The sequence below is a fragment of the Triplophysa dalaica genome, chromosome 18 (genome assembly GCF_015846415.1).
Source record: "Triplophysa dalaica isolate WHDGS20190420 chromosome 18, ASM1584641v1, whole genome shotgun sequence".
Classification (NCBI taxonomy): Eukaryota; Metazoa; Chordata; class Actinopteri; order Cypriniformes; family Nemacheilidae; genus Triplophysa; species Triplophysa dalaica.
Genome location: NC_079559.1, coordinates 19,802,959 through 19,829,265, shown reverse-complemented (window position 1 = coordinate 19,829,265; position 26,307 = coordinate 19,802,959). Strand labels below are relative to the sequence as shown.

General features: G+C 37.3%; 1 protein-coding gene across 9 annotated transcripts in view; it reads right to left on the bottom strand.

Moving 5' to 3' along the window:
• fgd (faciogenital dysplasia) overlaps window positions 1-26,307 on the bottom strand; it is a 40,131-nt gene that overhangs the window by 5,277 nt on the left and 8,547 nt on the right. The window contains exons 1-17 of one of the 9 annotated variants that reach the window (XM_056772956.1): window positions 25,937-26,060; window positions 18,576-18,721; window positions 17,797-17,942; window positions 16,125-16,735; window positions 9,857-9,949; window positions 9,098-9,234; window positions 7,443-7,599; window positions 7,212-7,350; window positions 5,983-6,041; window positions 5,591-5,737; window positions 5,394-5,486; window positions 5,226-5,305; window positions 4,996-5,026; window positions 3,351-3,452; window positions 1,797-1,850; window positions 1,608-1,709; window positions 1,041-1,169 (exon numbers count right to left, since the gene is read on the bottom strand). In XM_056772956.1, coding sequence (XP_056628934.1) covers window positions 1,041-1,169; window positions 1,608-1,709; window positions 1,797-1,850; window positions 3,351-3,452; window positions 4,996-5,026; window positions 5,226-5,305; window positions 5,394-5,486; window positions 5,591-5,737; window positions 5,983-6,041; window positions 7,212-7,350; window positions 7,443-7,599; window positions 9,098-9,234; window positions 9,857-9,949; window positions 16,125-16,697 — 1,896 coding nt within the window. In that variant the 5' untranslated portion in view covers window positions 16,698-16,735; window positions 17,797-17,942; window positions 18,576-18,721; window positions 25,937-26,060. Of the gene's footprint in view, window positions 1-1,040; window positions 1,170-1,607; window positions 1,710-1,796; window positions 1,851-3,350; window positions 3,453-4,995; window positions 5,027-5,225; window positions 5,306-5,393; window positions 5,487-5,590; window positions 5,738-5,982; window positions 6,042-7,211; window positions 7,351-7,442; window positions 7,600-9,097; window positions 9,235-9,856; window positions 9,950-16,124; window positions 16,736-17,796; window positions 18,521-18,575; window positions 18,722-19,483; window positions 19,750-25,936; window positions 26,064-26,307 lie in introns of those variants that run through there. The other 8 variants (XM_056772957.1, XM_056772960.1, XM_056772954.1 and 5 more) reach the window with 8 other exon arrangements.

Below are 26,307 nucleotides of genomic sequence, written 5' to 3'. Positions count from 1 at the left end.
ATAGCGACACGTTATCTAAGTCATACGCCAAATATACGGTTTCACCATCTACACAATTACACAGACGCCCCATTTACACTGCAGTTAAATGTGACCCAATTCCGATTTTTTTCCTCTAATGTGACACAGATCGGATATGACCCACCGTAGTGTAACGAGAAAAAAACACATGCATTCGGATATTTCGAGATCAGTTTCAGGCCTCATTCATATGTGGAAATTAATCAGATATAAATTAAATATATGTCAATGTGACTGTCATGTAAACAGGCAGATCGGATTTTCTCATTACGGTCTGTACACAATTAAAACGGCGACAATTTGGTACTTTAAGTGGTTTGGCAAGTGTAAGCCATAAATCGGATATTTGTAACAATTGAAATTACGTTTAAACGGACGGTCGAAAAATCGGATGTAGGCAACAAATCAGAATTGAGCAACAAGACCTGCAGTTTAAATGGGGCCTGAAACTGGAGTTTCTAAAAATCTTCACCCTGTCCGGAGTTTACAAAAAAGTTCTGTTTCAGTGATAGTACTATGTTTGCGTGTGGACGAATGGCCAAACGGCCAAGCCGCATAGAAAAAAATACCCCAGTTCATGTGGACAGGGCTGTATATTTTTGAGCCCGTAGACAGTTTGTTAGCTATTTCATTTAAAATAAACAAATCTAAATAATTTTGAAGTTCAGAAAAACTATTGCTATTTCTTAGCTATGACAATATCCACCCATTTTGGGCTGCTATGCACGGGCTGTTTCTGACAATATAGAGAATTTAAAGCTACATCACGCCATGTTGAAAGTTGTGCCATCTTGGGAGGATCGAATCCGTGTATCATTCTTTCAGTCGTTAAAAGTGCGTATTTACCATTCAATACTGGTCTGTACCTCACTAGGCAAGTTAATCTGCTAAATTTATTGAGTTTATTCAACCCATCACATGTAGGGCCAGACTGAAACTCAAGGTTTAAAAAATATACCAGGATACTTTTTAGAAGATGTCAAGGTTGTTAAAGAGGAGGGTTAGGAGAATGGGCCAACCTCAATTTTTTTCTTGGGCTCAGTGACACCTCCTGCTGTTCCTTCAGTTGCATGCAGAGTTTCAGAACACTGTTTACACATACGTATATTCCTGCTCTCTGACACCTTTGAACACCTTCCACAGATGGCCTACAGACAACACATTAAAAACCAAATTGAAAAATAAATGTCTGGACTATATTTTTAACAGAAAAATTCTGGAAATCTAGAACAGACTGAGAAATAACTTCAAACACTTCAATGCATTGAAACATGATGATGCTTTTGCGTATCTTCATTTCAGGCATAATTGCTTTTATTATAAAGTAGTAATGTAAAAAAATGTGATTAATTCAATAAAAATGTATTCACCTGTTTAAAATGTGGAAGACATTTGTACTCGATTAAATTTTATAAGAAGTACATGTTTGAATGACTATGTTTTCTACAAATAAAATCAGTTTTCCTAATTCAGCATGTCCATTGGCTGTAAACGTATGTTTTTTACCCTTTTACTTTAGGTGCTGTAGAAATACATTTATATTTGAATATAGATAATGAACATGTGAGCAGAAACACCACACATACCGCATTGCAGCTCTTGCAGTGGTGTTTGCGTTTGGTAAAATGGAAGGTTTCATTACAGCCTTTGCATGTTTCTCTCTCCTTTTCTCTTTTCTTTGAACTCTTCTACAGAAACACACACACACCCAGAGACAGGTTAACACTGTGGCATAGCCACAATCAGAACTGTGTTGTGTAAGGTGTGTGTCTTACCCTCTCGTGCTGTGCACCGTCTGTCTCGCATGTGCTTGTATTGCTCAATGAGCCCTGTGTTTTGAGCAGGAAATGACATGTAAGTGACATATTACAATCTGACATGAACAAAACAGCAATTAGTCTTGAGAATCTGCTTTAACCTCAAGATGTGTGATAAAAGTTTTCAACAAGAAAGTGCTTAATTGTTTGCATGTGCGTGACACTGCTTCAGCTAGATTGTGTGATAACACCCATTATCATACTTTTGCGATCATGCATTCACTACGCTCTCAGGGCTCCGGTCAGTTGGTAATACCTAGATTTTAAAAATCAAGTGCAGTTGGTAGATCGTTTTCCTGTCTAGCGCCTAAACTTTGGAAGTGTCTTCCTTGTACTGTCCGGGAGGCAGACACACTCTGTGAGTTTAAATCTAGATTAAAGACGTATCTTTTCAACCTTGCATTCACTACACTTCCGTGATACAAATCCTTTGAGGGTTTAGGCTGCATTATTTAGAACCAGGAACACTTCTTATAACGACTGAGGTACTTGCTGCATCAAAGAATGTAGAACACTACTCTTCTCTCAGCTGTCTTCTCTCATTGTTCTGAGGTTACCACAGTGAGCAGGATGCAGTCCATGCCCAGACTTGGTGGTAGAGCTGAGAGAGGGAAGAAAGTGCGACCAGACAAAAGCTGAGAATGTAGAGCTGAAAGAGGGAAGCGGCGACCCAACAAGTCCTCACTACATTATTAACTACACTACATATTAAACCTATTATCTACCCTTTTACTGTGTTTATTTTTTCATTAAGCCTAGTTGTGCAAGCACTGTCGAGCTTGTAGAGATGCTGCACTTTTTGCCAGAGGGTAACTGGTTTCCCCGGTTGAGTTCTACCGAGATTTTTTTTTTTTCTAAATAAAAGTTTTGGATTCCTTGCCACCGTATAATTTTTGACCTGTGTTTCTCTCTTTTATCTTAAATGTGTGCTGTGTATTTGTGTGCTAAAAAAACGTATAGTACATTGATATCTAGCGATTGAGCTTGGTATCGGAGTTTAAATTCAAAATATATTGGAGAGACAAGTTTAGCCAAGTATCTGTTCTTCTGGGTTTCTTCCGTTTGTCATCAAGTCCGGTAATAATAATTTAATTAATAATTATAATGGGTTCTAATGCAGTCTATTGTTTTTGCGCTGTGTCCGGTGTAGACACGGTGTGAGGTGAAGTAATTAAAATTATATATCATTTAATTATGATTAGCTTCAAAATTCTTTGCACATGTATTCTCGGAAGATTTTAACATTTTCAGATAAAATGGTAGCTATCACTCTTCTGTGTTGTTGCAGGTTCAAATGATATTCCTTGCCCATTTGCATTTCTTTTAAATTGACACTTGAGTAAAAAAACTGTATGAACTCCACAATTAACAGTTTAATAAGAAAGTGTAAAAAATAAGGTTTGTACAAATGACTAAATCTTAAATATAAGCAATATTAATAATGATTTAGTCTATAAAAATAAAAGAAAAATATTGAAGGTTGTAATGACTGTAAATGTGGTGAGTGTTAACCTGTGTTTCAGACATGTGCTCTTCATCACGGCTGATAGAACTATTGAAAGCTTTAAAAGTCTCACTGTTCTGCTTGTGCTTCTCAATCGTAGCCAAGATCACCTAGTAAGACAAAAACAAATTTTACCTGATTTTGATGACTAAAATAAAAATATTAAATTGGGTGAAGAGACCAGTTTGGCACAGTTTGGCACACCAAAATTAACAGACTTCTTGACAAGCCTACAATCAAGGTGGCCACTCTGGTCAACCAACTTCTTAAGCAAGACCAAAACTGACTTGCATTAGCCCAAGTTAATCAGAAATGAATGCTGAAACATGAATATGCCAATCTCCAGAAAGTGTTTAGATCTGAAAATTCTGTCACCCTTTACTCACCCCCAAGTTGATCCTAACCTGTATACATTTCATTGTTCTGATGAACACAAAGAAAGATATTTGGAAGAATGTTAGCAATTTTCAGTTCTCGGACATCACTGACTACCCTGTTGATCTCATTGTTTATTAATGGTATTTGTATGTAAAGTTTACAAGCACAAAATGTACATTTTTGTACGTTTTTATTGATGCTGAAACATTACATTTAGAAGTATAACATTGTATAAAACGTAAACATTTTTTGCTAAAAAGCTTAACAGATTTACAAAGCTTTTATATCATTAAGATATTTGTATCAGGGCAATTTTAAAATTGTGTAGCTTTCCTATAGCTCAATGGTTAGAGCATGGCATTAGCAACGCCAAGATCATGGGTTCATACCTATTGATAAATGCAATCCCAATAATTTATTTATTTAAAAAAATGCATTCTGAAGATATGGGACATATCAGACATAGGTCTGTTAAGTTGGTCATATGTAAATAATTAAAGTTTAATGTGTCGTCAATGCGTCAGTATTGTGCTTTTGGAAGCTGGAACATTCTTCCAAATAACTTTCTTTGTGTTCAGCAGAAGAAAGAAATGTCTACAGGCTTGGAACAACTTGAAGGCGAGTACATGTTGACAGAATTTTCATTTTTATCATTTTAAATGTCATCATATTAGATAGAATTGGTTGTTTTCTAGAGAAAGACAGGATGTGCACACATTTCAGACATGTCATAAAAAGAGTTTAAAATGAAGACAAACTGTTTTTTTAACCCTGAAGCCGAACATGTTTATACTTGATAATGAACAACACTCACTTATTTTGATATTGATATATGTGACCCTGGACAACAAAACCAGTCTTATGGGTCAATTTTTCGAAATTCTTTCTATTGATGTATGAGTTATTAGAATATGACAATATCTGGCTGAGATACAACCGTTAAAAAAAAAGAGTGCAAAAAAATCAATATATTGACAAAATTACCTTTGTAGTTGTTAATCAGGGACACTGTGGCAGGCCATCCACTCACAAAAATAAAGATTTTATATATTCAAGGTAGGAAATTAAAAAAATATCTTCATGGAACTTGATCTTTACTAAATATGATTTTGAGCATAATTGAAAAATAGCTCATTTTGACCCATACTTTGTTTTTTACTAAAAATGTTCCCGTCCTGATTAAGACTGGTTTTGTGAGCCAGGGTCACATCTTACAATGATGGTAATATTTATTTGGGCACCACTGTCTGTGTTTGTGTCCAGAAGAAAACATACTTTTATCCACTCCTCTTTCTCCTCAGCCGTCCTGAAAGAAAAACATGCATTCAGTGTGACTCCAGATCAAATATTCTTGCTTTTTTGTAGCTAACATGCCACTTGCAAAATACACATGTAATAAACTGGTTAATGTCTCTTGAAAAAAGCATCTGCCAATTGCAAAAATGATAATTCTTATACCATAAATTTTACACTGTCTTCACTACATTCATCATTTATGTACACACCTGGCCTGCAGTTCCAAAGAACGATGTTTGCCGATAATGGTGAAAGTGTGAGGAATGTTCTGCTTGGCATTAGCCTGAACCTTAACCATTAAGAGAAGATAAACACATTACAATAAACACACACACACACACAAGCATATACAAACATGCACACTTAGTTGAAATTACCTCCATCCCTGCGATGTCAATACGTTCTCTGACACTAAACTTTTGTCCCATTAGCCTCAGCTTGGGAACACAATAAAGCACCATATTGTTGAACTGCCAAACACAGAAACATAATTCACAGTGTCAAAATTAAGTATAAAAAAAATATATAGTCTTAGTGATTTAATCCGAAGTAATTTACTAAAATATGTTCACACCACATAAAGATATCGGTCCTGAGCAGTGCCATTCTTCGCCGACATCTTCTTCAAGATTCCTTCCTTAATGAGTTCATTAGCTGGATTAACAATGTCATCTTCTCCACCCAACCTCTCATACACCTCCATCAGCTTGTGCATCTTCTCCTGCAGACACAGATGGACAAGTAGATTATTCCCATTTATTGTCACGACTCAAACCGAAAAGAACTGTGATTAGCAACATGACAGTAGTAGAGCGAGAGAGAAGTGAGAGTGGTATATTGCAGTTTCACACAGGAGCCATGTTCAGTCACACAGACAGGAAATGAAAAAGGCACATCCTGTCTGTGTGATGAAATACATGGGCAGGGGTTTGGGTACAGAGAAGAACAGAGGAACATTGCTCTTACCATTTTCCTGATAGCAGCGTTGGAGTGGTTTGCTGCAGTGGAGATCAACTCTAGAGCACCTGTGAGAAAGAGTTCACATTCACACACAGCACAGCAACTTTTGTCTTTCCCACTACAAGGCGTAACAATAATAAAGAAAAGACTGTGTTCCTTTACTTCAACTGGAAGAGCATTGTGTTAGCGGCGCAAATACAGATAACAACGTCAAAACGATTTTGCTCTTGTCCTGTCCAGACTTGACTATTGCATTGTGCTGCTGGCTGGACTTCCAACTTTCCCAAGCAAACCTCTACAGATGATCCTGAATGCATTGGGAAGAGTGGCCGAAAAGAGCACACGTCATTCTTCTCTATATTAAGTTACATTGGCTCCCAATAGTCGCACTATCAATTTCAAAGCTCTGCTCTTGGCCTACAAGACCACCACATACATAGACATGAACCTGCCAGATCCCTACTCTCTGCAAACGAACTATGTCTTGTGGTGCCATCCCAAAAAGGGAAAAATCACTCTCAAGTATCTTCTCTGGATCTGTTCCACATTTGTGGAGCTCATGTTTGCAGAAGGGAGCGTAAAAAGTCGAACTATTTTTTCCACCACCTGTATTTCCCCTTCAATATGAGAGGATAATTTGCGTCTTTTGACATTTTATTTGCATTTTCGTGTGGATGCGTGTAAGTTAATAAAAGTTAATAAAAACACCCGTGTACTGCAACTCTGAGTGCACTCATTTGTTCTTCTGTTTCTTTTTGTTTAACATGTTTCCTGAATTTTTGCCTTGTTTTGGAGGTCTTTGTCTGTGGTTATGACCACCTGCCAGATTTTGGATTACGATTCGGGATTACACCAATGAAAGACTGCATTTGGATCCTCGACCTGTGTGTATCAGAGCAGTATATGACAACGTACTGTATGTATTTTCATAGGTTTTCCTTGGTTCTTTTATAAGATTTTGAGGTGGATTTTACAGTATCTGTGAAGGACATTGGAACTGAATTGTTCTGGAATTTTGATTACATACATTTACATACACTATTTCCTGTTGTTAATAATTCTGTTTAAAATGACTTTATGGGGAAGCAAAGTTGTACATTTTCCCTATATACAATTTAATGCATACTGATTTTTTATGATTAAAAAGCGTTGTGGCTGTATTCGACATTATGAGAGAAAGAAGTAATAGAACAATATGCAAAACAAATACATTGATGACAAATACAATGACTCACTCTCAGCATTTTTCCTGTCTGGAGCTCCATTGGGAAGTTTCTTCAAGTAATCTTTCAGTAGAAGCTCATAACGTGGAATACGCTGCACTGGTTCCAACATATGATGCTGCAATGTCAAGTTCCCACACACATCCTGTTTCTGTACACACAGAGGGTTGGTGTAAGTAAATGAATAGTCAATTATACATGAGGTAAGTGAAACCATGTGTAGTCTCTCCATATGTCTCTTACCTGGATATTTTGCACAGTAGTTTTAAAATTAGCGGAGCGCTGCATCCATGTGCTGACCAGCTCCATGGCACGATCAAAGTTCTTCACATACTCGCCATACATCTTCAGAAAGGGGGCTAATTTCTGCAAGATGTCTCCTATACGTGGATTACGGCTCCTGAATTACACATACATATAGATATTATTGTATTAATTGTAACGAACTTGTTTTGTTTGTATGTTTATCTGGCAAAGCTTTGCTTCCTGCAATGTATACAAATCTTTTTAGCTTTCCCTTTTAATGCCAGATTCTGTTTTTCGTGTTGAGAGCAGGTTTAGTTACTCAAAAATTCTAACTAAAGATTATTGAGATTAATTTAATCTAAAATTACACGCAAAAAAGAACAAACAAATGCATAGTATTATTAAATCGCTTTGGATACAACCGTCTGCCAAATGCATAAATGTTAATGTAAAATCTTAAAATTAAAATTGTATTTACTAGGTTAAAATTCTTTTTAAAAAGTTTCAACAAAATAAAACAGGTCACATGTCAAAATGTTCATGGTAAGTGGCCAAAAAGCAAAAAAATACATGGTGATGTTTAAAGCGATTGACCACTGCCGTGAATGTATCTGCACTGTTTTAAAATGAGATGAAAACCTCCACACGACCTTGATAGTGTGATTTAGGTTTGTACATGTCTGTAATGCACTTTGATAATGCAACTATAATAGAAGAACTAAACGTGTCTTCATTTGATTTGTGCTCACTCTTTGCCGGATGAAAGTAATCAGAAATGGCTGTTTACATGGCAGTTTATTAATCTGTGTATTGTCTTAATCATTTTAATATCGGAACCGTGTTGTCCATGTATTCACTGTCTTGACCTGAGAGTACATGCACAGGTCAAGCACCAACATGCACAATTTGTTGCAATGCCCCCTACTGGTGCAGAGATACGAAATAAGGCTTTTTTGCTTATCATTTTGTTGTATTTTAGTGCATGTCCTTTGTTTTTGCATCACTATGAAAATTGTTGGTTTTCAAGGTTTATCAAGGCAACGTTTTAGAAGGACCTATACAGTTTAAATCTATCCAGAACCAGGTCTGTTTTTGTTTAAAAGTTTCAGCCACGTTTTGCAGAACACAACATTTTCCTGTATGCACACTTGTGTCCTTGGTAACTGTGCAAATTGTTTTGTTTGACTGTACACATACTGGCAGCATGCAGCTCCTGCAACCACTAAATTATATTATAGATGATTTTTGTTGTCATTTACATACAAACCGGTCAACCTGTATGTGCCGTGTGATTTCCCCCCAAACCAGTTAAGCGCAAACCCCGCCCCTTGAGCGAAAACCCCACCCCACAACGTCTCTGCTTCAATTTCATTGGTCAGCTACATTATAGTGCTGATTGGCCAATTGTGTGGTCCAGGTTTGATTCAACTTGCATAACCGATATGTGTAATATTACCTGGGAGACAACCAGGGGTGCATTTAGCAAAAGCATCGTTAGCCAACTATAAGTTCCGTCTTTCCCGCATAGTTCAACAATTTATGTTTATTTTATCACATAACTTTAGACAACTTGATATGTTTTAGTATGAAAGACCTTACCAGGTTACTTTTGTTGAATGTTTCGCTTGAAAACTGTTCTTAACAGGACTTACCACTCCTTTGTGATGCGTGTGTGTAGTTCAGGCAGTAAAAACTGGTGGTGAAATCGGTAGATGCAGGAAATGTTGGAAAAGATTCCAGTGATGACATCAGTGGGAATGCCCACCTCTGTGAGACGGGCACAGAACACCTGCATGCACACGCAGTGTGTTAGATTTTGCTTTGTTCATATGTTGTGCTTTTATGTATTTAACAACACAAAATAGGAAAATGTCTTAAACAAAAGAGAAAAATGTGTTAGTGTGAGCAGAAGGTCAAGGCACGGAGAAAAAAAGTGTATTAAGATTAATGTAAGTTTAGCCTTAAGCTATAGTTTAACTTCCAAAGAAGTCAAAATAAAATTTAAAAGTTCAGTGTAAATAATCTGAAATTATACAAAAGACTCAAAAAATGGCAAAGTGTAATTTAATTGAAGGGTTTACATCTTTTGTACAACACTTTTAACAACATAATTGTTCACATGGATACTGTATAACAAACACACTCATCTTCAGCGTTCATTATAAAAGAAGCATTTAGATTTGTGAAACCTTTATAGGTTTACATTATAACGTGTAAACTAAACTTGTCAACTGTAAACTGACAATAACAAAATGACTAGACCGTAGAGGAAATGGAAGAAAACAGGAAGTAGAATAAACAAGTGAATGTGTACTACAGTAGCTCTACTTTCTCAGCACAGGAACCAAATTATGACCAACAGCCAAACAAAACTTCAGATGAGCAACAAATTGTGTATTTGTGTGTATTACCTGGTCTAGAAGGTTGAGTCTTTTGACATAAGCTTCTTCTGTTTGAAGCAACTCTTTAGCAATGTTCAACAATTGTGACTGAGATGGCAAACTCTGGGGAAGACACAATAAGATTCATTACTCTTATGACTCTTTTGATTTATGACATTTCTTTGCAGTGTTTTAACTATGTTTTTATGAAATACCATGTAATGAGCAGTAAAATAGGTTACTACTGTAGATGTGAAAAGTGACACAATGCCTCACAGAAGCGGTGTTAACCACCATGCAAACCACACAAATGTTTTGGGCCCTGCAAGCTCGTGGGCCCCCCAGGGGCCACAAGCGGTTAAATAATTTGATGTTTTTGACGTTGATCGACCTGCAATGCGCTGCACCGGAGTAAGTCAAACGCACTTAATAACAGACATACCTGAACCAGTTGAAAAAACAATCAAAATTTCTAATTCATAGGGGCAGGGGCTACCCGCGCTTTGACGCTCAGCCAGAGGCGGAATTGTCCAATCATTTACAGGACCAACATTTTAAATGCTTCAAATAAATGAAGTTGTGCTGGAGAAAAGTTGTCAACACATGTCAATGTGATTTTTAAAACGTCATACATTTACTGCTGCTCGATATTGTGAATTATACTTTGCTGTAATTAGATGTATCTGCGAAAAATTGTATGATAAATAGACCCTGGCTCCATGTAGCCTTAATAACAAATTTTAGTTTTGCTTGAAATTACATTAATAGGACTAATGCAATTGTTTTAATTGCCTAGTTTAAGTCAGTCATTAGTTAGTTAGATCACAGTGTCAAATGTTTTTTTAGGTAGGAAAATATATATGATACACTTAAATGTGTCTTCTCAAAACCATTCCCAATAACCCCTGAACTGTGCATTGGGTTTATTCCTGGTAGATTTATAATTACCAACTCATCACATTAAAATTATTGATATCTACTTAATCCTTGCAAGACATTTAGTAAGATTTTATTGGAAGAATATAGAAGCCCCATCCATTGATAATTGGTTAAAAGATGTATCACATTGTATTGTACAATGATAAAAAATAACCTATATTATAAAGGGCAAACTAAAAGAGTACTATAAAATATGAGATCTCTTTATAGATTTCCTGAGATATAGATTGTCATGAGTTGTGTTTAGTGTGCCTTAGTTTTGTCTTTGTGTATATGTTTTGTTTTGTGGTGAGAACATGGCATTGTTTGACAGCCAACCATGTGCTTGGAATGTGTTTATAATACTAACATGAGAGCTAATTACCAACAAAAATACATGGACATAAAAATTATTATTATTATGGGAGACCAAACATAATGTAAATTAACCTAAAAGACAGATCTTGTTTTCCAATAGTGTTTCTTATTTCAGCATTCACTCTAAAAAATAGACTATTAATGTTCTCTAGACAGCAATGTAATATTTTTGGAGGGTAAAATGTGACCACAAATTGGGGTGGGGGGGTACGTGGGGATTGAGGATCAGATTTCAGGGAGTGAATTCTCACCTCAGAAGGCAGAGATTAGGCGTTCCTGAGAACAGAGAGATGTTTCATCCACATATTCACATTTCATACACGAATTAAGTGGCATTTTTGCATCTGTGGTTAATAAATATATAAAAATGTCCCTAACTAGAGTCCACCCAGTAAATCCACTTGTAAGATCCATCCATACAGTTTGATCCACCACAAGACGGTTCAGATAGTGATAAGCTTTGGAAAATTTTACACATTGGGTATTAAAGCAGGATGATTAGCCAAGATTGTGTTGATTAGGTAAGACTGTGTGAAATACAATGTTGGGGAAGCTGCTTTGAAACTGTAGTTAGATTAGCTACAAGCTACTCATCAATAAAATTACTTGAATTACAGCTTAGCTACCCATCTGAACAAGAAGCTAGCTACACTACAAGTTACTATAAAAGAGTAATCTATTCAAGGACACAGTTCAGTGCAAGCAGTAGTATGACAAAAAACTTGGTCGAGTACTAGACTTCGGCCTAATTTAAGTCTATTTATTTATATTGTTGTTTGTGTATGTGTTAAAATGTTCAGTTGTGATTTTAAATAAACACAATCTTAGATATGTGCCAAGAGTCATCATTGTGTCTTCACTCTGTACTTGAAATGTGGTTGATCTAGTGACTGAAAAGGGTATACTTTTTTTACTTATTATATTATGCTAGTTAGTCACTTTAATAACTAAATATACAGCTGCAATAAGGTTTTATTGCATGAAATATAGTATTTGGGTGTAATAAACCTTTTAAAAACTACTTTTTTGTAAGATCCATGTGTGCAAATGGGGGTGGGGGGGTAGTCTTAGTTGCACTTTTCGGTCCTCAAAAACTAGGGTCCTTGTTATTACGGTTCTCTCCTAACTCAGATTCGGAAGGTGGCGCTTTAAGGACCAATTAGGGTCCTAGAAGTGCGGTCCTGAGAGTCCAGCCTCCGATATTGTAGTCGGATCATTTTTGCTGCTGCTGCCATGCCTTATTGCTGCACCCTGGAAAGATGGATGTGTGTAATGTTACTTCTGCACATTCATGTAATCATCAGACGGTCTGATTACTGTGCGTACGCCGAAAGATGCATCACAGAATGCAAGATGTGTTATAGAACAATAGATGGCAGTAATGCAAAATTTTAGCTTGTGATCTTCATTAGTAAGTGAGATGACGACACTGTGCTCACAGTCCAAAAAATGAATTTTTCTACTTAGTATTTTTGTCTTGTTGTCCGGTACAAATGTCAAAAAATTCTTCAAGATGGATTTTCTTGATGGGCAAAACGACCCTAGAAAATAAGTCTTGATTTTAGTACAAAAGTATGAAATTTCAGCGAATTTGTACTTTAAACAAGCAAAAAAATTAATCTGCCAATGGGGTAAGAAAAATTATCTTGAATTTAGTGACTAAGAAAAAGGTCAACCTTAATTGGGCAGATTTTTTTGCTTGTTTCAATTACAAATTCACTGAAATTTATACTTTTGTTCCAAAAACAAGACTTATTTTCTTGGGTCGTTTTGCTCATCAAGAAAATGCATCTTGATTCAAGAATTTTTAGACATTTGTACTGGAAAACAAGACAAAAATACTAAGTAAGGAAGTTCATTTTTGCAGTGCACTGCTGCAACGCTTATGGTTAAAGGTTCATCACAATTGAATTTAGAGAGTAGTGTTTGGACACGCGAAACCGCCACTTGTTTGTAGAAGCGACAATGTATAAAAGTATCTTAACCACCATCAAGCTACAAAAAAATGTAGTTAAGTTGGTAGCATCGCTTCTTGTAGTTAGCTACTCCCCAACACTGGAAATACAGCAAAATAACATCTCATATCTCACTTCTATGTTAAGTTTGATAAATGTTCATACTTAAACATCAGCCAGTCGTAAACCCAAAAATGAAACCATCTAATGCTCCCACATGCACAAACAGCACACAGAAATACTGTGCGTCTTATCTTTTCTCACTTGTGGTGAGCAGCACATTCTACATCCTGTGTGACAGAACGACTATTAAAAACACATCAACACATCAGCTGTTCTCAAACACACATGTACTGTATAGACACATATTTCCTATCAGCAGATGTCCTGGCCACAGTTAGGAAAGACAGGAAGTTTTTTCTCTTTATGTGTATGGTTTTGTCTGTGTGTGTATTTATACAATAGATAAACATTCCTTTACTCAACGACAATAAAGTGACAGTTTGTGGCACGCACAATGGCAACAAGAGGTGCGTCTATGTTTTCTGCTCATAATATCTAGTGTGTGGGGTGACTCCAGCTGAGTGGACACAAAGCTTGTTCCTGTCACACCTTAAGGTAAAGAACGCTCCAGTAGTGTAACTCCATCCCTGCCTCACAGGTTGCGTTTAACTGCGGCATACCATCTGATTCGCCGAAATGAGCAGGCGGGTGGATTTCTAAATAAAAGTCCACCTGTGTTTCGCCATGTATAGAAACACATTCATTTCAATGTGCTGATGTTTGTGTGAAAATGCTTAGCAGACTCATCTGCACCTTCTCATCCATAAAAACATAAGTGACATTGGTAGTGGGGGAACCTGTTGAGTGAGAAGAGGTTATCCGTGTCTACTGTAATAATGACACTCTTAGCCTCACCCTCAGCTGGTATGTGAACCTGCATGTAGTCAGTCGAACGATTTTAATTAATGCCTCAGCATGAATGTGCACTGAACTAAAGTTCACTCGACTGAAATGGTAAAAGCATACATTTGATGTTTTATATATTATTATCGTGCCATCATATTAATATAAAAAAAATTCACAAAAAATAGATCACAAGGACAAAAAAACAGTCAATAAGAGCCGATAAGAATAAATGTCAAACCCTTGAATACTGTTCATAAAGAATCAAAGGGCTGCTTGATAAAATCCAAAAAGTTTATATTTACAAATTCTAGGCCTCTTTAAAAAAAATTATCAACTATATAGTTCACTTATAAATTAAAATGTATTTACCTAAAAGTAACATCATTAACTTACTGTCATATTGTTTCAAACCTCTATGACTTTCTTTGTTCTGCACAACACAAAAGAAGATGTTTTGAGAAACGTTGGTAACCAAACAACACTGGAGCCATTTGACTTCCACTATACGTTAAACAACTATTTCTCAAAATACCGTCTCGTTCCACAGAAAAAGGAAAGTCTGAGAGGTTTTGAATGACATGTGGGTGAATGATGACAGAATTTGCGCAGTATTTTACGGTGAACTAAGATTTGCAATGAAGTTGCCATTGGCACAGCACACACAGATGGTGGGGAAGCGGTAAATGTCCACATAACACACAACAGAAATATAACAGATGATGTTCACTTCCTCAGATATATGCTCAGTCATGGCCGTACCCTCCATTGAGGTCCCTGAGGTCCAGACCTCTGTCGTTTTGTCGTGAAAAAAATGCCAATTTAGTAGAAAACACCTAGATAACTGATCTCAGATCTGATCTACCTCACTTGTTAAACAGCACTCTTAACTATCAATCTGATTAAGTTGGCCAATCAAATCAAGGAAGGCGAGGATAACTGTCCAATCAAACGAAGGAATGTGTGAGCTGCTATTGACAGAAGTCAATCTCGGGTTCAGTTTCTACTGTGAAATATCATGATGTAAGTAGCTAACTGTTTATAGATTATTATGGAAATGTTAGCTGCCATTCACATGTCGCTTCGAAAAAATGTGTGCAAAACGCTTTCTCCCTGTTTTCAGAGCGCCAGGGAGTGTGCACTCTCGTTTTGAGCATTTAAACAACAAACCTGAGTAAACGATGGATTGTAATATCAATCTGGTAATATAACTAAAACATTACCAGACCATCATTAGTTCATGCTAACTGCGTGGCTTTGACTCAGGTGTGTTTATAGCTTGTGGGTAGCCTATTAAAACAACTACATGATTTGCAAAGAATTCAAGTGCATCACACTTTTAACCAAGTTTCTATATTATTTTAAGTTGAACTATTTTTAATAAAACCCTTCGTGTGTGCAACTTCTGTAGCTACACAAAAAAGTTAAAGGGACAGTTCACTCAAAAATGGGAACCTTCATGTATTTTCGAACCCACCCTGATCCTTTATGAAAGACTGGTTGTATTTTTATCTGGTAGTATTTGTATAAAAAATATCAATTGACCATGTGTATGCTTTCATTACTGATAAACACGAAATGACAGAGATGGTTGTAGCAATTGTTATGTAATTCGCACTCCAAACGTTTTAAACTGCCCATATGTAGATCAAGAAAGTCATTTTTTGGTACAAATTCAGTTTTTGGACCTCTGTATTTCCTGCGCACGGCCCTGTGTACAGTAGCTTGCTCTAAGTATCAGTAAACACTTTTAGTACTGTATAGTTGACACTGTTTCTGGACGTTACTGTAAAAGCTAAACTTATTTCAACTTATCATTTCTTTCAAGACCCCACATATTTTGTTTTTTTGGTTGCTCATGGAGCATCAGTATCAGTATCAGATATATCATTCCTCCTCAATACTGCTCTGAATATCACCATACTGGTATCCTCTGACTAGATAAAAGTCCATCATACACTGCAAATCTGCTTATTTGGGCTGTCTAAAATTCACATCAACTAGCAGTGACATGTCTCGACAGCACATCAGGGCTAAATTTAGTGTATTAGGAGCACGCTAATATGAAAATATAGTAAAGGTTATAAAACAGAGCTACACCAACACTTCATTTGCAAAAGTGTGTGAATATATCGTCTTACTTTGAGTTCCAGGCTTTCTGGATCTTCACAGCTCCCCTCATCCAAGTCACTATCTTCATCCTGCGATGAGTCATATTTGTTGCTAACAGTGACGCATGACAAACTCTCTGTTTCCGTGGGGATGCTATCATTCCTGTCCTCCTCCTCAATAGGGTCCTCATTTGGAAATACCTCTCCCTCTGCTCCACAAGAGGGGCTATCAATACCACTGTCACGATTTGGTATCTTTCCATTCAGTTCCGTCCCTTCTTGCTCCTGAGAATTACAGGGCCCCTCTGGTAAAGGCTCCTCCTGACTCGTATCTCTAAGGTTACTGCTCCCGTCATTTTGGTCACCATCCAAGTCACTTTGTCTAATCTTCAGACCACTATCAGAATGTTTTTTATGCACTTTTTGAACCTTATCTTTCATTTCTTCATCGTCCAATCTGCACAGCTGCAAACATTCTGAGATTTCTGAGGGTTTAAATGCAGGCCCATCCACAGAGCATAGCTCCCCAGAATCCATTATTGTTGCTGACTCTGTGACCTGATGTTGATCGCTGGTATGAGGTTGACCTGCGGAAGACTCCATGATGTCACACCACTGGAGGTTCTTCCTTTGCTGGAGACCTAGAAACATTTAGTTTAGAGAAAAGGATATGGATTACCGAAAAATTTGATCTGACATTTCTGAAAAAACTGTAATTGCTGTTCGCTCATCTGTTGTGGCTGCCAGGGCCCCACTTGATGGTTGCAAGTGTATTTTGGGTGGTTTTTAGCATATTGCTACAGTATGTGTTTGCCAGGGTGTTCAAATTCATTGTAGCATGTGGCTATGTGGTGTCTAGGGTGTTTTGGATGCTTTTAAGTGTATAGCTGTCAAGCTTTCTTGTTGGTTGCTATTAGGTTGATTAAGTGTTCAAAATGGTTTCCATCAAATTGTTGTAGTTTCACAGGGTGTTCTGAGGGGCTATGCTACAGTTTGTGGTTGCTTTAATGAAAAAAATGATACTTTAAACTAAGTTAATTAAATTATGGACAGTAAACTTAAACAACCATGACCAATTAATGTCCAAATAACTTGAATCAATTAAGTTCATCCTACTAAAAGTATTTAAGTAGAGATAACATGTTTCCATTATGTGGAGAACAACTGTCCATAATTTAATTAAGTTAGTTCAAGGTAAGATATTTTCCAATAGCTGTTCTTTTTAACACACAATAAATAAGTTTAATATTGCTCTTATTGCTAGAAGTTAGCCAGAAGTTGTTTTTTGTTGCACTTATTTATTCAAGTACATTGAACAAGCATCAGATAAGATTTTGATCTACTTGATTGAAACATGTTAATTTAAAATTTGAACATTTAGTTAAACCATAGCATTACTCTTTTTGACTGTTTTTACTGTGTTTGAATATAAAACGTAATACAATGGTGTTAAAACAAAGTGACTTTAGTGAGTTTAAATAAAGTGAACAGTATCGGAAAATCATTCTTTGTGTTGTGTCAAAAGAGATTACATCAAGGCTTACAATTTTAAGCCCTACCTTAAGTATAAGCAAAAGTAACAGCAAGGTTTATCACTACAAATAGCCCAAATATCAAAGTCACGATATAATACACACATCAAAATACTCAACAAAACATTTCCAAAAACTACAAGTTCTTTTTACAAACACACACATTTTACCTGGATTTGTGGAAGTTATCAATCAGCCGTAAAGCACTCACTTTTGGTCCTGATGGGCTTCTGAGTCGTGATGGAGGGCTAGACAGTGGGCAACAGGGTGCTGGAGGACGTGACCCTCGGCAGCAGGTGCAAAGGCTTAGGGGGTACTGACACAGGAACAAACAAAGAACAATTATGCAATCTTCATTATAACTAGACAGCTCCGGTCCCATTTCATTCATGCGCAGCCAAAAGATGAACCTTCCATAATCCACTGGTACAAAAACAACAGACAAAGATTAGAATATAAACAAAGAAAGACCAAGAATGGGATGAAGATAGTTTAGTTGTCCGAGCAACTGGCAGCTTCCTGATGTGAGAACAGGAAGTATAGATGAGCGTGCGAAAAGTGTTGCGGTCACACAAACAAGTGTTACAAACACACAGACACAGATGCACACACACAACAAAGATATACTGCAAGATCAGTCAGTGTGCCCTAACATTAATTCATTTGTAAAGCACGTACAGTATGTGATCACTTGCATGAAAGGTTTATAACTGAGTGAAATATGATGTTTGTGATGTAATTTAATAAGCCAAGCTGAATTCAGGAAGCAGATAGTCTGAGCTCTTTGCACTTCCTTCCTCTGTCTGTCTTCCCTTATATGAAACCAGCACGAATATTCAAGGCAAACTCATCTGACTCCCATGAAGAAAGCTCACAATGTCAACCATCAGGACATTACAATGGTAATAAACATGTTGAGGCAAGCGTCTGATGATTGAAGATTTAATACCGTGGGGTGTCTGTATTTTGAGCTTCTTGGGCGTGGCTGAGGGGCGGGGACATAGTCTTTCTGTGCCTTGGCATCGTCTGGGAAGAGGCGGGATTTCCTTTTCTGCAAAAGGTCACAGGAATACTGCAGTACATGTGTGGGCAAATCTAAAGAAAGAAATACCAAAACCACTGAAAACAAAAACCAAAATGAAGACTAACTTTGGTCCTCAGACGCAACTAATGCATCTCACACACCTTATTTGTTGCTATACCTGCTTCTCAGAAACAGCTTAAGCTGTTGTTGCTAAGTCCAACGTTATGTTTGACATCTCTGTTAATGAATTAGCCACAGAGGCATGAAAGCTTTTTTTTAACCAGGAACAGAAGATCCCAAATCTACGAAATAAAAATGAGGTTTCTTACAACAAGGGGCTTTTTGGGACACTTCTCACTCTTGTTGTACTTATTTTGAACTCACAGTCTTGTTGTTACGGCCACGTTTTAGCATTTATTAGTATTGACATCTCAACCATCCATCGATCAACAACTGAGATGAAGATAAAAAGCCTCAAATTTTAAGACAATGTGTTTGCTTCCTCATTTAACCACATGTGATGAACTAGACTTGCATTCGGCCAGAGACAACAACTGTGACAATCATTAAAGAGACAATGATATCCCGAACCGTCCGTCACAACACAGATCCCAGATCTGTCAGTTTAACACTTTGAGTTACATTTGAACAGTTCTGATAATAAACATATCAGTATATAAACTGCAAAGCATACACAATGTGCAAATACTAAAATCTAATCTTGAATACATCAACATAATAGGAATACTAAGCAAACATTTAATACAAATTTTTACTAACTGAGTAACTTCATAGAACATCACAAATACTATATGAGACAGCGAAGCACTAACCTTACTTCATGTGTTCATATGCGTCTCTCCCCTGAACTGATTGAAAAAGTAAGTGTGTGTGTGTGTGTTTTCAGCCTGGTCTCTCTTAGTTCTTGTATACAGTATGACACACACACCTGTCACAGGTGAGAAGACCTGGCACTGACTGCACCCGCTGTTTTAACAGTAAACAACTCCACCTGTCAAACCCACGTGACACGCAATTATGTGTGTGTGTGTGTGAAGGTACGCACTAAATATAAACACAGACTAACCCAAAGTTATTTTGTCATATTCAGCTAGTAAATTAATCCAAAGGACATCCATTTTTATATAATTGTTCCATTATAACCTCAGTGCCTCATTCTTAAATAGTTTTTTGTTTTACAATAATTATAATAATACAAACAATTTTCCCCTCCATGACATGAAATTTAAAGAATGACATCAATTCCTGATAGGTCTTTCCAAATCCAAATTCTCATCCGATAAGAATATGTTGACAATGATTTTCTGTTACTCCCACACAAACAAACTGAGAAACAAAGACTAAACCTTAGTTTTTCACAAGATACATACAGTACAAATGTTCAGCCATGACGTCCAGTGGCAGGTATTAACAAAATCTGTGACTAAGAATGAAACATGAGCTCATAACATGATTGAGGCTTTTGTGGCTACCATAGTACCCAAATCAATTAAGTAAAACAGAATATTTGAATCATACATGATTTTGTAGGGTATATGTTGCAATTGCTAATTATTTTTGCTTTAATACTGACCAATTATATATCATTTTTCTGATTTAAATAATTACTCTTTAAAATATTCATTAACTGGTAGAGTTTAACTCCTCAAAGTCATCAGACTCAGACTGAGATGAATACTGTTCATTAATAATAACAATTAAAGAAGCTTAGTCTGGGTTGAGAAGGTTGTATTCAAATGTATCCCACTAAAGATCACAGAACACACGCTGTGTATTTTATGGATTTACAATTCATCTGGCATATTTTAACTGTTTGTACAAATGCTGTATTCCTTTGTAACTTATATTTTGTTTTGCCCCCTTGCGGGAAGTGTTTATTTTATAGTTATTTATCTACCCTTGGTTCCTTGTTTATTTTCTGTTTACCCCCTCGTGGGTTTCTGTTTTATAAATAAAAGTCGTTTCTGTTAACCCTTTACTGTCTCTACCTCTTTCAGTAGGTTAGTTGGACTGGGGTCTAACATGCACAATGACGATTTAGCTGCGTCTATCACTTTTGTGAGCTCTTCCTGACCGATCGCGCTGAATAACTGAAGCTGGTTTTATTATGATTTTCCTCCATAAGCTGCCAAGATATGCAGTTCTTTGCCCTTTTTGTCTCCTTCCGTACATCACGAAATACTTCTAATTGTGTAGTTTTTCATCAATGTTCCACTTTTCTGGTTAACATCAGGAGACTTAAGAATATTTATAAAAGCTGTTCCTACAATATCCTTTTGATTATCGATGTGGATGTTTAAGTCACCAACGACTAAGGGTAACTACCAATTCAGATAAAAATTCTCAGTGTGTCTCACTTTCATCACTATTCTACAACTGCTTTGAAGTAAACATAAACAAAGCAATCTCTCTCAGCACAACAGAATCCATAGTAATATTCAGTTTGAAGCTTATTAGGTATGTTTAACTTAATGCACGCTTCGCGCAGACCGAACTGCTTATGATATCATTGTCATAAAGGAGTGATATTAGATTAAACGGCTCATTAGGCTTTTTTATTGTTTGCCACTGTCCCTCTTCTTAAAAAACAACTAGATTTCTTCCGGTCTATATAAAATCCCTTCTTCCGAAACGCTCTGATTGGTAAAGCTGACCAGGTCTGTTGTGACCCGCTTAGAGCGTGTGTCTGAAGATGTCCCACACATACTGTCTTAGCGAGCTTCCGCTTCTCAGGCTGTTGTGATTGGTCGGTGCCCCTCGAAAGTGTATTAAAAAACTTCGGCTTTTAGCAGTAAACCGTAATGGCGTCAACTTCACTTCAACAGTTAAACACATGCAGAACGATCGAAGTTTAACTGTGTATGTGCATGTGCAAATGCAAATGTCAATCTTTGTTAGAAATCCCAAAAAAATCCTAGTCTGGCCAGGGGAATTGACACTGGACCGATTTGGTCAGACAGACCAGTTATATTAATTAACACTAATAACAGAAGCGTTAGTTTTGCCTTTTTTATTGGACCTACATTGGATAATAAAACAAGTAGATTGACTAGAAGACATTCACACGCAGGATTTGAAAGAACGTTTCAGATAAGGGTTTTAGAGGTATGCACACACACACAATTTGAGTGTATAACTGAAGGTCGACAGCAGAATGTTTGAATTGCCGGTTTTAAAACGTGACTGGTTGCTGTTCCAGGAGGTTGTTCTCTGTGTGGAAGGCGGAGAGTTGGTCGAATACGACACATTCAAGAGACTGTATGTTTAAGAGATGTATGGTAGAAGGGATACAGGTCTGTAATTATCTGAAAGTGCACGATCAAGTGTGTGTTTCTTTAGTCGTGGGGTTATACAGTTTATTTCGATCTCCTCCCCCTTTTAAAGCACAAGTGGTGTACCTCATTCATTCATTAATACAGTCATTTGTGGCACGAAGAAATTAAGAAATACAGACGAGAAATGAAGCGATAAACTCAAATTGTTGCTCCGAACAGGGTTAGAACCAGCGATCAGACTAACTTTAAACAAAGGTCTGACGCCCTATAGATGTCCTATACATCATGACGTTTCATATGCATAACTAGAGCACTGATGGCGAGTGAGAACATAAGATAACATGGGATTTTTTATATTTCTATTTTATTTCTGCTGTTTCATTAATTTAATGAATCATTAATTTGTTTATTCGTACATTTATCTATTTATTAATTTATATGCAAGTCATTTTTTGCAAAGCAGTAATGCAGAGTGGAAAGTGTGCCTCGATCTCAAGCGCTTTTTGCCGCCATGTTGCTTTTTTGGTGCCATTGCCATGATGAATACTCATATCGGAGCTCCATTGATCATGGCTTTTCACAGTCGTGGTTCACATGCTTAACCCAGGGTAAGTCTACCCAGAGTAAATTGAACCAACTCAAATCAGCTGTTCTGAAACCAAAACCTCAAAGTTTCTAATTTCCAAGTAAACCAACTCAGAGTTCAAGGTTGAGCCTCTTTATTGAAACCTGCCCATGATGCATCAATGGAGTAAGCAGGTAGATAGATGTTGCAGAGAGTTCTTGATCAGATGAGTTGACTGTAGATTAACTGATATCTTCTAATCTTTACCAGATGAGGAGAACACTTGTGAAAAGTGGAGACTACCGTGGTGAGTGAGGCTGAATCCGAAATGGCATACTTCCTTACTATATAGTAGGCAAAAAGCAGTAGGCGCATGAATAGTATGTCTGAATCGTCAGTATTCACAAAACAGTAGGCAAGAAATACCCTGGGGGTGGACTATTTCTTCCGAGATTTGGACGTGCATATACTAATGTTGTGTCAGAATACGCCTTCTTACCTACTATGTAGTGGAAGAAAACACTACTTGACACGGAGTAGTATGTCCGAATCATCAGTATTCATACAAGAGTAGGGCGAGAAATTCCCTGATGGGTAACTTGTTACGCCGAGATTTATAAGTACTCAACGAAGGATACTTGAGATGTTCTACATCCCATGAGCCAGAACAGGATACCACGCACAGCCGCAAAACAGTCTCAGCCGACTTTCATATACGATTAAAGATGTTGTTAATTATTGTTAAGCTAATGTAATATTAACAATGACCTTGCTTTGATGGTAAATTGACGGTGCTTTATATTGTGCATAGTTTTAATTCATAGAATTTAACTACAAATTATTAATATTGATCTTATTTGCAGCAGTTGATTTACGTTTGTGTTTAATATGTATGTTTGCCCTTTACGATATTATATATTGATGAAATGTTTTTTTTAACTCACAGATATACAAAATACATGATAATTATTCACAAGAACATTTTAATCATTCTTCACAATGTGAAGTGTGGATAGGCCTGTTATTGCCGAAATTTAACTAAGGAAACGCATCACAAAATCATTAAGCTGATGTATTCCTTTTAATTGTTTACATTTATCTAAAGTATATAGCCATACAAGGTAAACATTTAACTACATGAAAATAAAAAGCTCTGAATGTGCTGTTCTTATACAAATGTAAAGCTTTGTTTCATGTGTTGTTTACTTGTACAAATCCCATGTTAGGGTGTTAATGCCACCTGTCTCTCATAATTTAAGTTGTTGCGCTTGTCATTACATCACATGGCAAATCTCTGGACCACACTCCAGTACATTCTCCCACTGAATGAAAGCTTTATCGTAAATTTTGCTTTGTGCTTCTCCCGAAAAAAGCTGCTAAAGGGCTTAAAGTTACTAAATCAAGAGACAGACTTGCGTTAGAAACACTGTTTGTGTGAACACTTTCGTGTGTGCGGGCCAGAGAGTCACACGTCAGAATGAATATAGCGAAAACATTGTTATGTGAAATTTTCTCCCCCTTTCTTGGGCCCCAAGTGCGCATGGGCCCCTGACCATAATGCCCATTGGATAATCCGGCCCTGGTTGTGTTGATTTTTGGTAATGTGTTGTAATGTTATGCCATACGGGACCGGGGCACTGAGCTTGCAGTAACAGAGCCAGTGGGGCTATAACAGCCTTAGCCAACGGGTTGGCGTGTATGGTTGGGTTGATTTTGGTGATGTGTAATGGTATGCCATATGGTCCCGGGGGCACCGAGCCTGCATTTACGGTGTGGGTAGTCATGGCCTAATGATTAGAGAGTCAGGCTCGGACCAGAAGCTTGCCGGTTTGATTCTCAGGCCTGCGGGGTAATGACTGTGGTGCCTTTGAGCTGCAGTGATAGCTGGCCACTGCTTCTGGTGTATATGTGTCACGACTTGCAATGTGTGAGTTCACTACTCACTGGACCGGTTAAATGTAGAAGTTACCACAGCTGAAAAATAGGTCACTCTTAGAGGACAGGTCCAGTGGAGGATTATCAAGAACTAGCCAGTGGTCCAGGAAGAAGAAGCCAATGGCTGTGGTTTAGGCAGATGGACACAACATGGGCTGCCAGATGACCATGTAACAATGCGCAAACACCCAGGTCTGATCAACTTGCGGTGGGCCTCCATTGACTTAGGGTGTCTTGGATAAAGCGCCGAAACATCCAATAAGGCTATGGTGCACATTGATGGGAACCATAGAAAGGACTTCATCAGCAGCACCTCATCCAAAAAGGCATCTTTAACCCAGGATAATGTGATGAAAGTGGGCAACACAACTCATCAGATGTCTGTCTGATAATGGCAAGGAAACGAAAGTATGCTATGAAGTTCTATAATAATTTATTCCCCAAAAACAGAGGATGCCTACCCAACGAACTAGTGGAACGTCAAACCTACTTTCCTCTATTCATATTCTTGGCTGCTTCCCCCTGTCATGCATAAGGCGTGCCAAATGTCCTATTGGGCAATTCAACTGTGCTGAAATAGTGGGATTATAACACCTAGTCCTATTAAGCGACTCAGAAATGTTATCTTTTAAACTTTATTCAGAGTAAATTTGAATGTTGAGATAAATTAATGAAATTGCAAAAACTACTATTCTATATGATAAAACCCTGTTTTAATGACCTCAAAACTAGTAGCTTGATTTAGGTCCACAGACAAAAACAAATACAAAACAGTGCATACATTTTGGGTTCCAGAAAATGACTCCAAAATGACAATTTACAGGTTCACATCAGGCCACCTTGAAACTAAACTTCATTATATCTGACATTTATCAATTTGAAAAGGAAACATTAATATACTACTGATACTCATAAATACTGTATATTTGTCTTCTGGCTTTGCATAAGGTGTGTTCGACTTCTTGAAATGCAGCAGATCGATCAGCGTATGACATCAGAATACCGGGAATTTGAAAGCACACAGAGCTCTCGTGGTACTTTGATGTCATAAGCCGGTCTGCGCCATCTCCAAATAAATGTAACAATATTAGCATACACACTAACAGATAATAATCTTTTTAGTTGTTGTTCCTGGTTTTCAAATAAGTAACCACAAAAATGAATAACAGTAATAGTCATACTTATACTTATTAAACACTACTTTGTTTAAAACAGTTTAATTAAAACCACTTAATCTGCAGAGATCACTGGGGTCCAAGCTTATACCTTTCTAAAAATGACCTTCTAAACCTGAAAAAGGGTCAAAATACTGAAGGATTCAACCATACAACATCAGCAATGAAAGGTAAACATGTATATTTCAACAGGCTTGAGTGCTAACACACATCACAGACATATGACACACCCCACTAGTAGCAGTTCTTGTAAATGAAATCCAAATACATCTGAATCACATTTATACATTAACCACAAAAATCAATAAAACTTACCATAAAACAAAGTCCTGGTTTCCCGCTCCTACCGAAGCACAAAATACATGTTCATACACGCACAACTCCATTCATACAATAACATGTGTCTGATACATCCTCCGAGTGAAAACTAGTAGCTGATAAGTCCTCCGAATGTAAACTAGCAACATGTTCTCTGGCACCGGCTCTCATTCGCTTGGCAGTCCATCACCCCTCCTCCAGTCCTCAAATCTCCTCCCCAAATCCCCCCTCAGTCTTTTCATCGAAATGAACAATATAACCCCCCATCCCCACCACACACACACAGACAGAGCGACAATAATGCCACGAGATGTCTCCATGGAAACTGATGACAGCGGGATGTGGGGAAATAAAGGGTATTGGAAGAC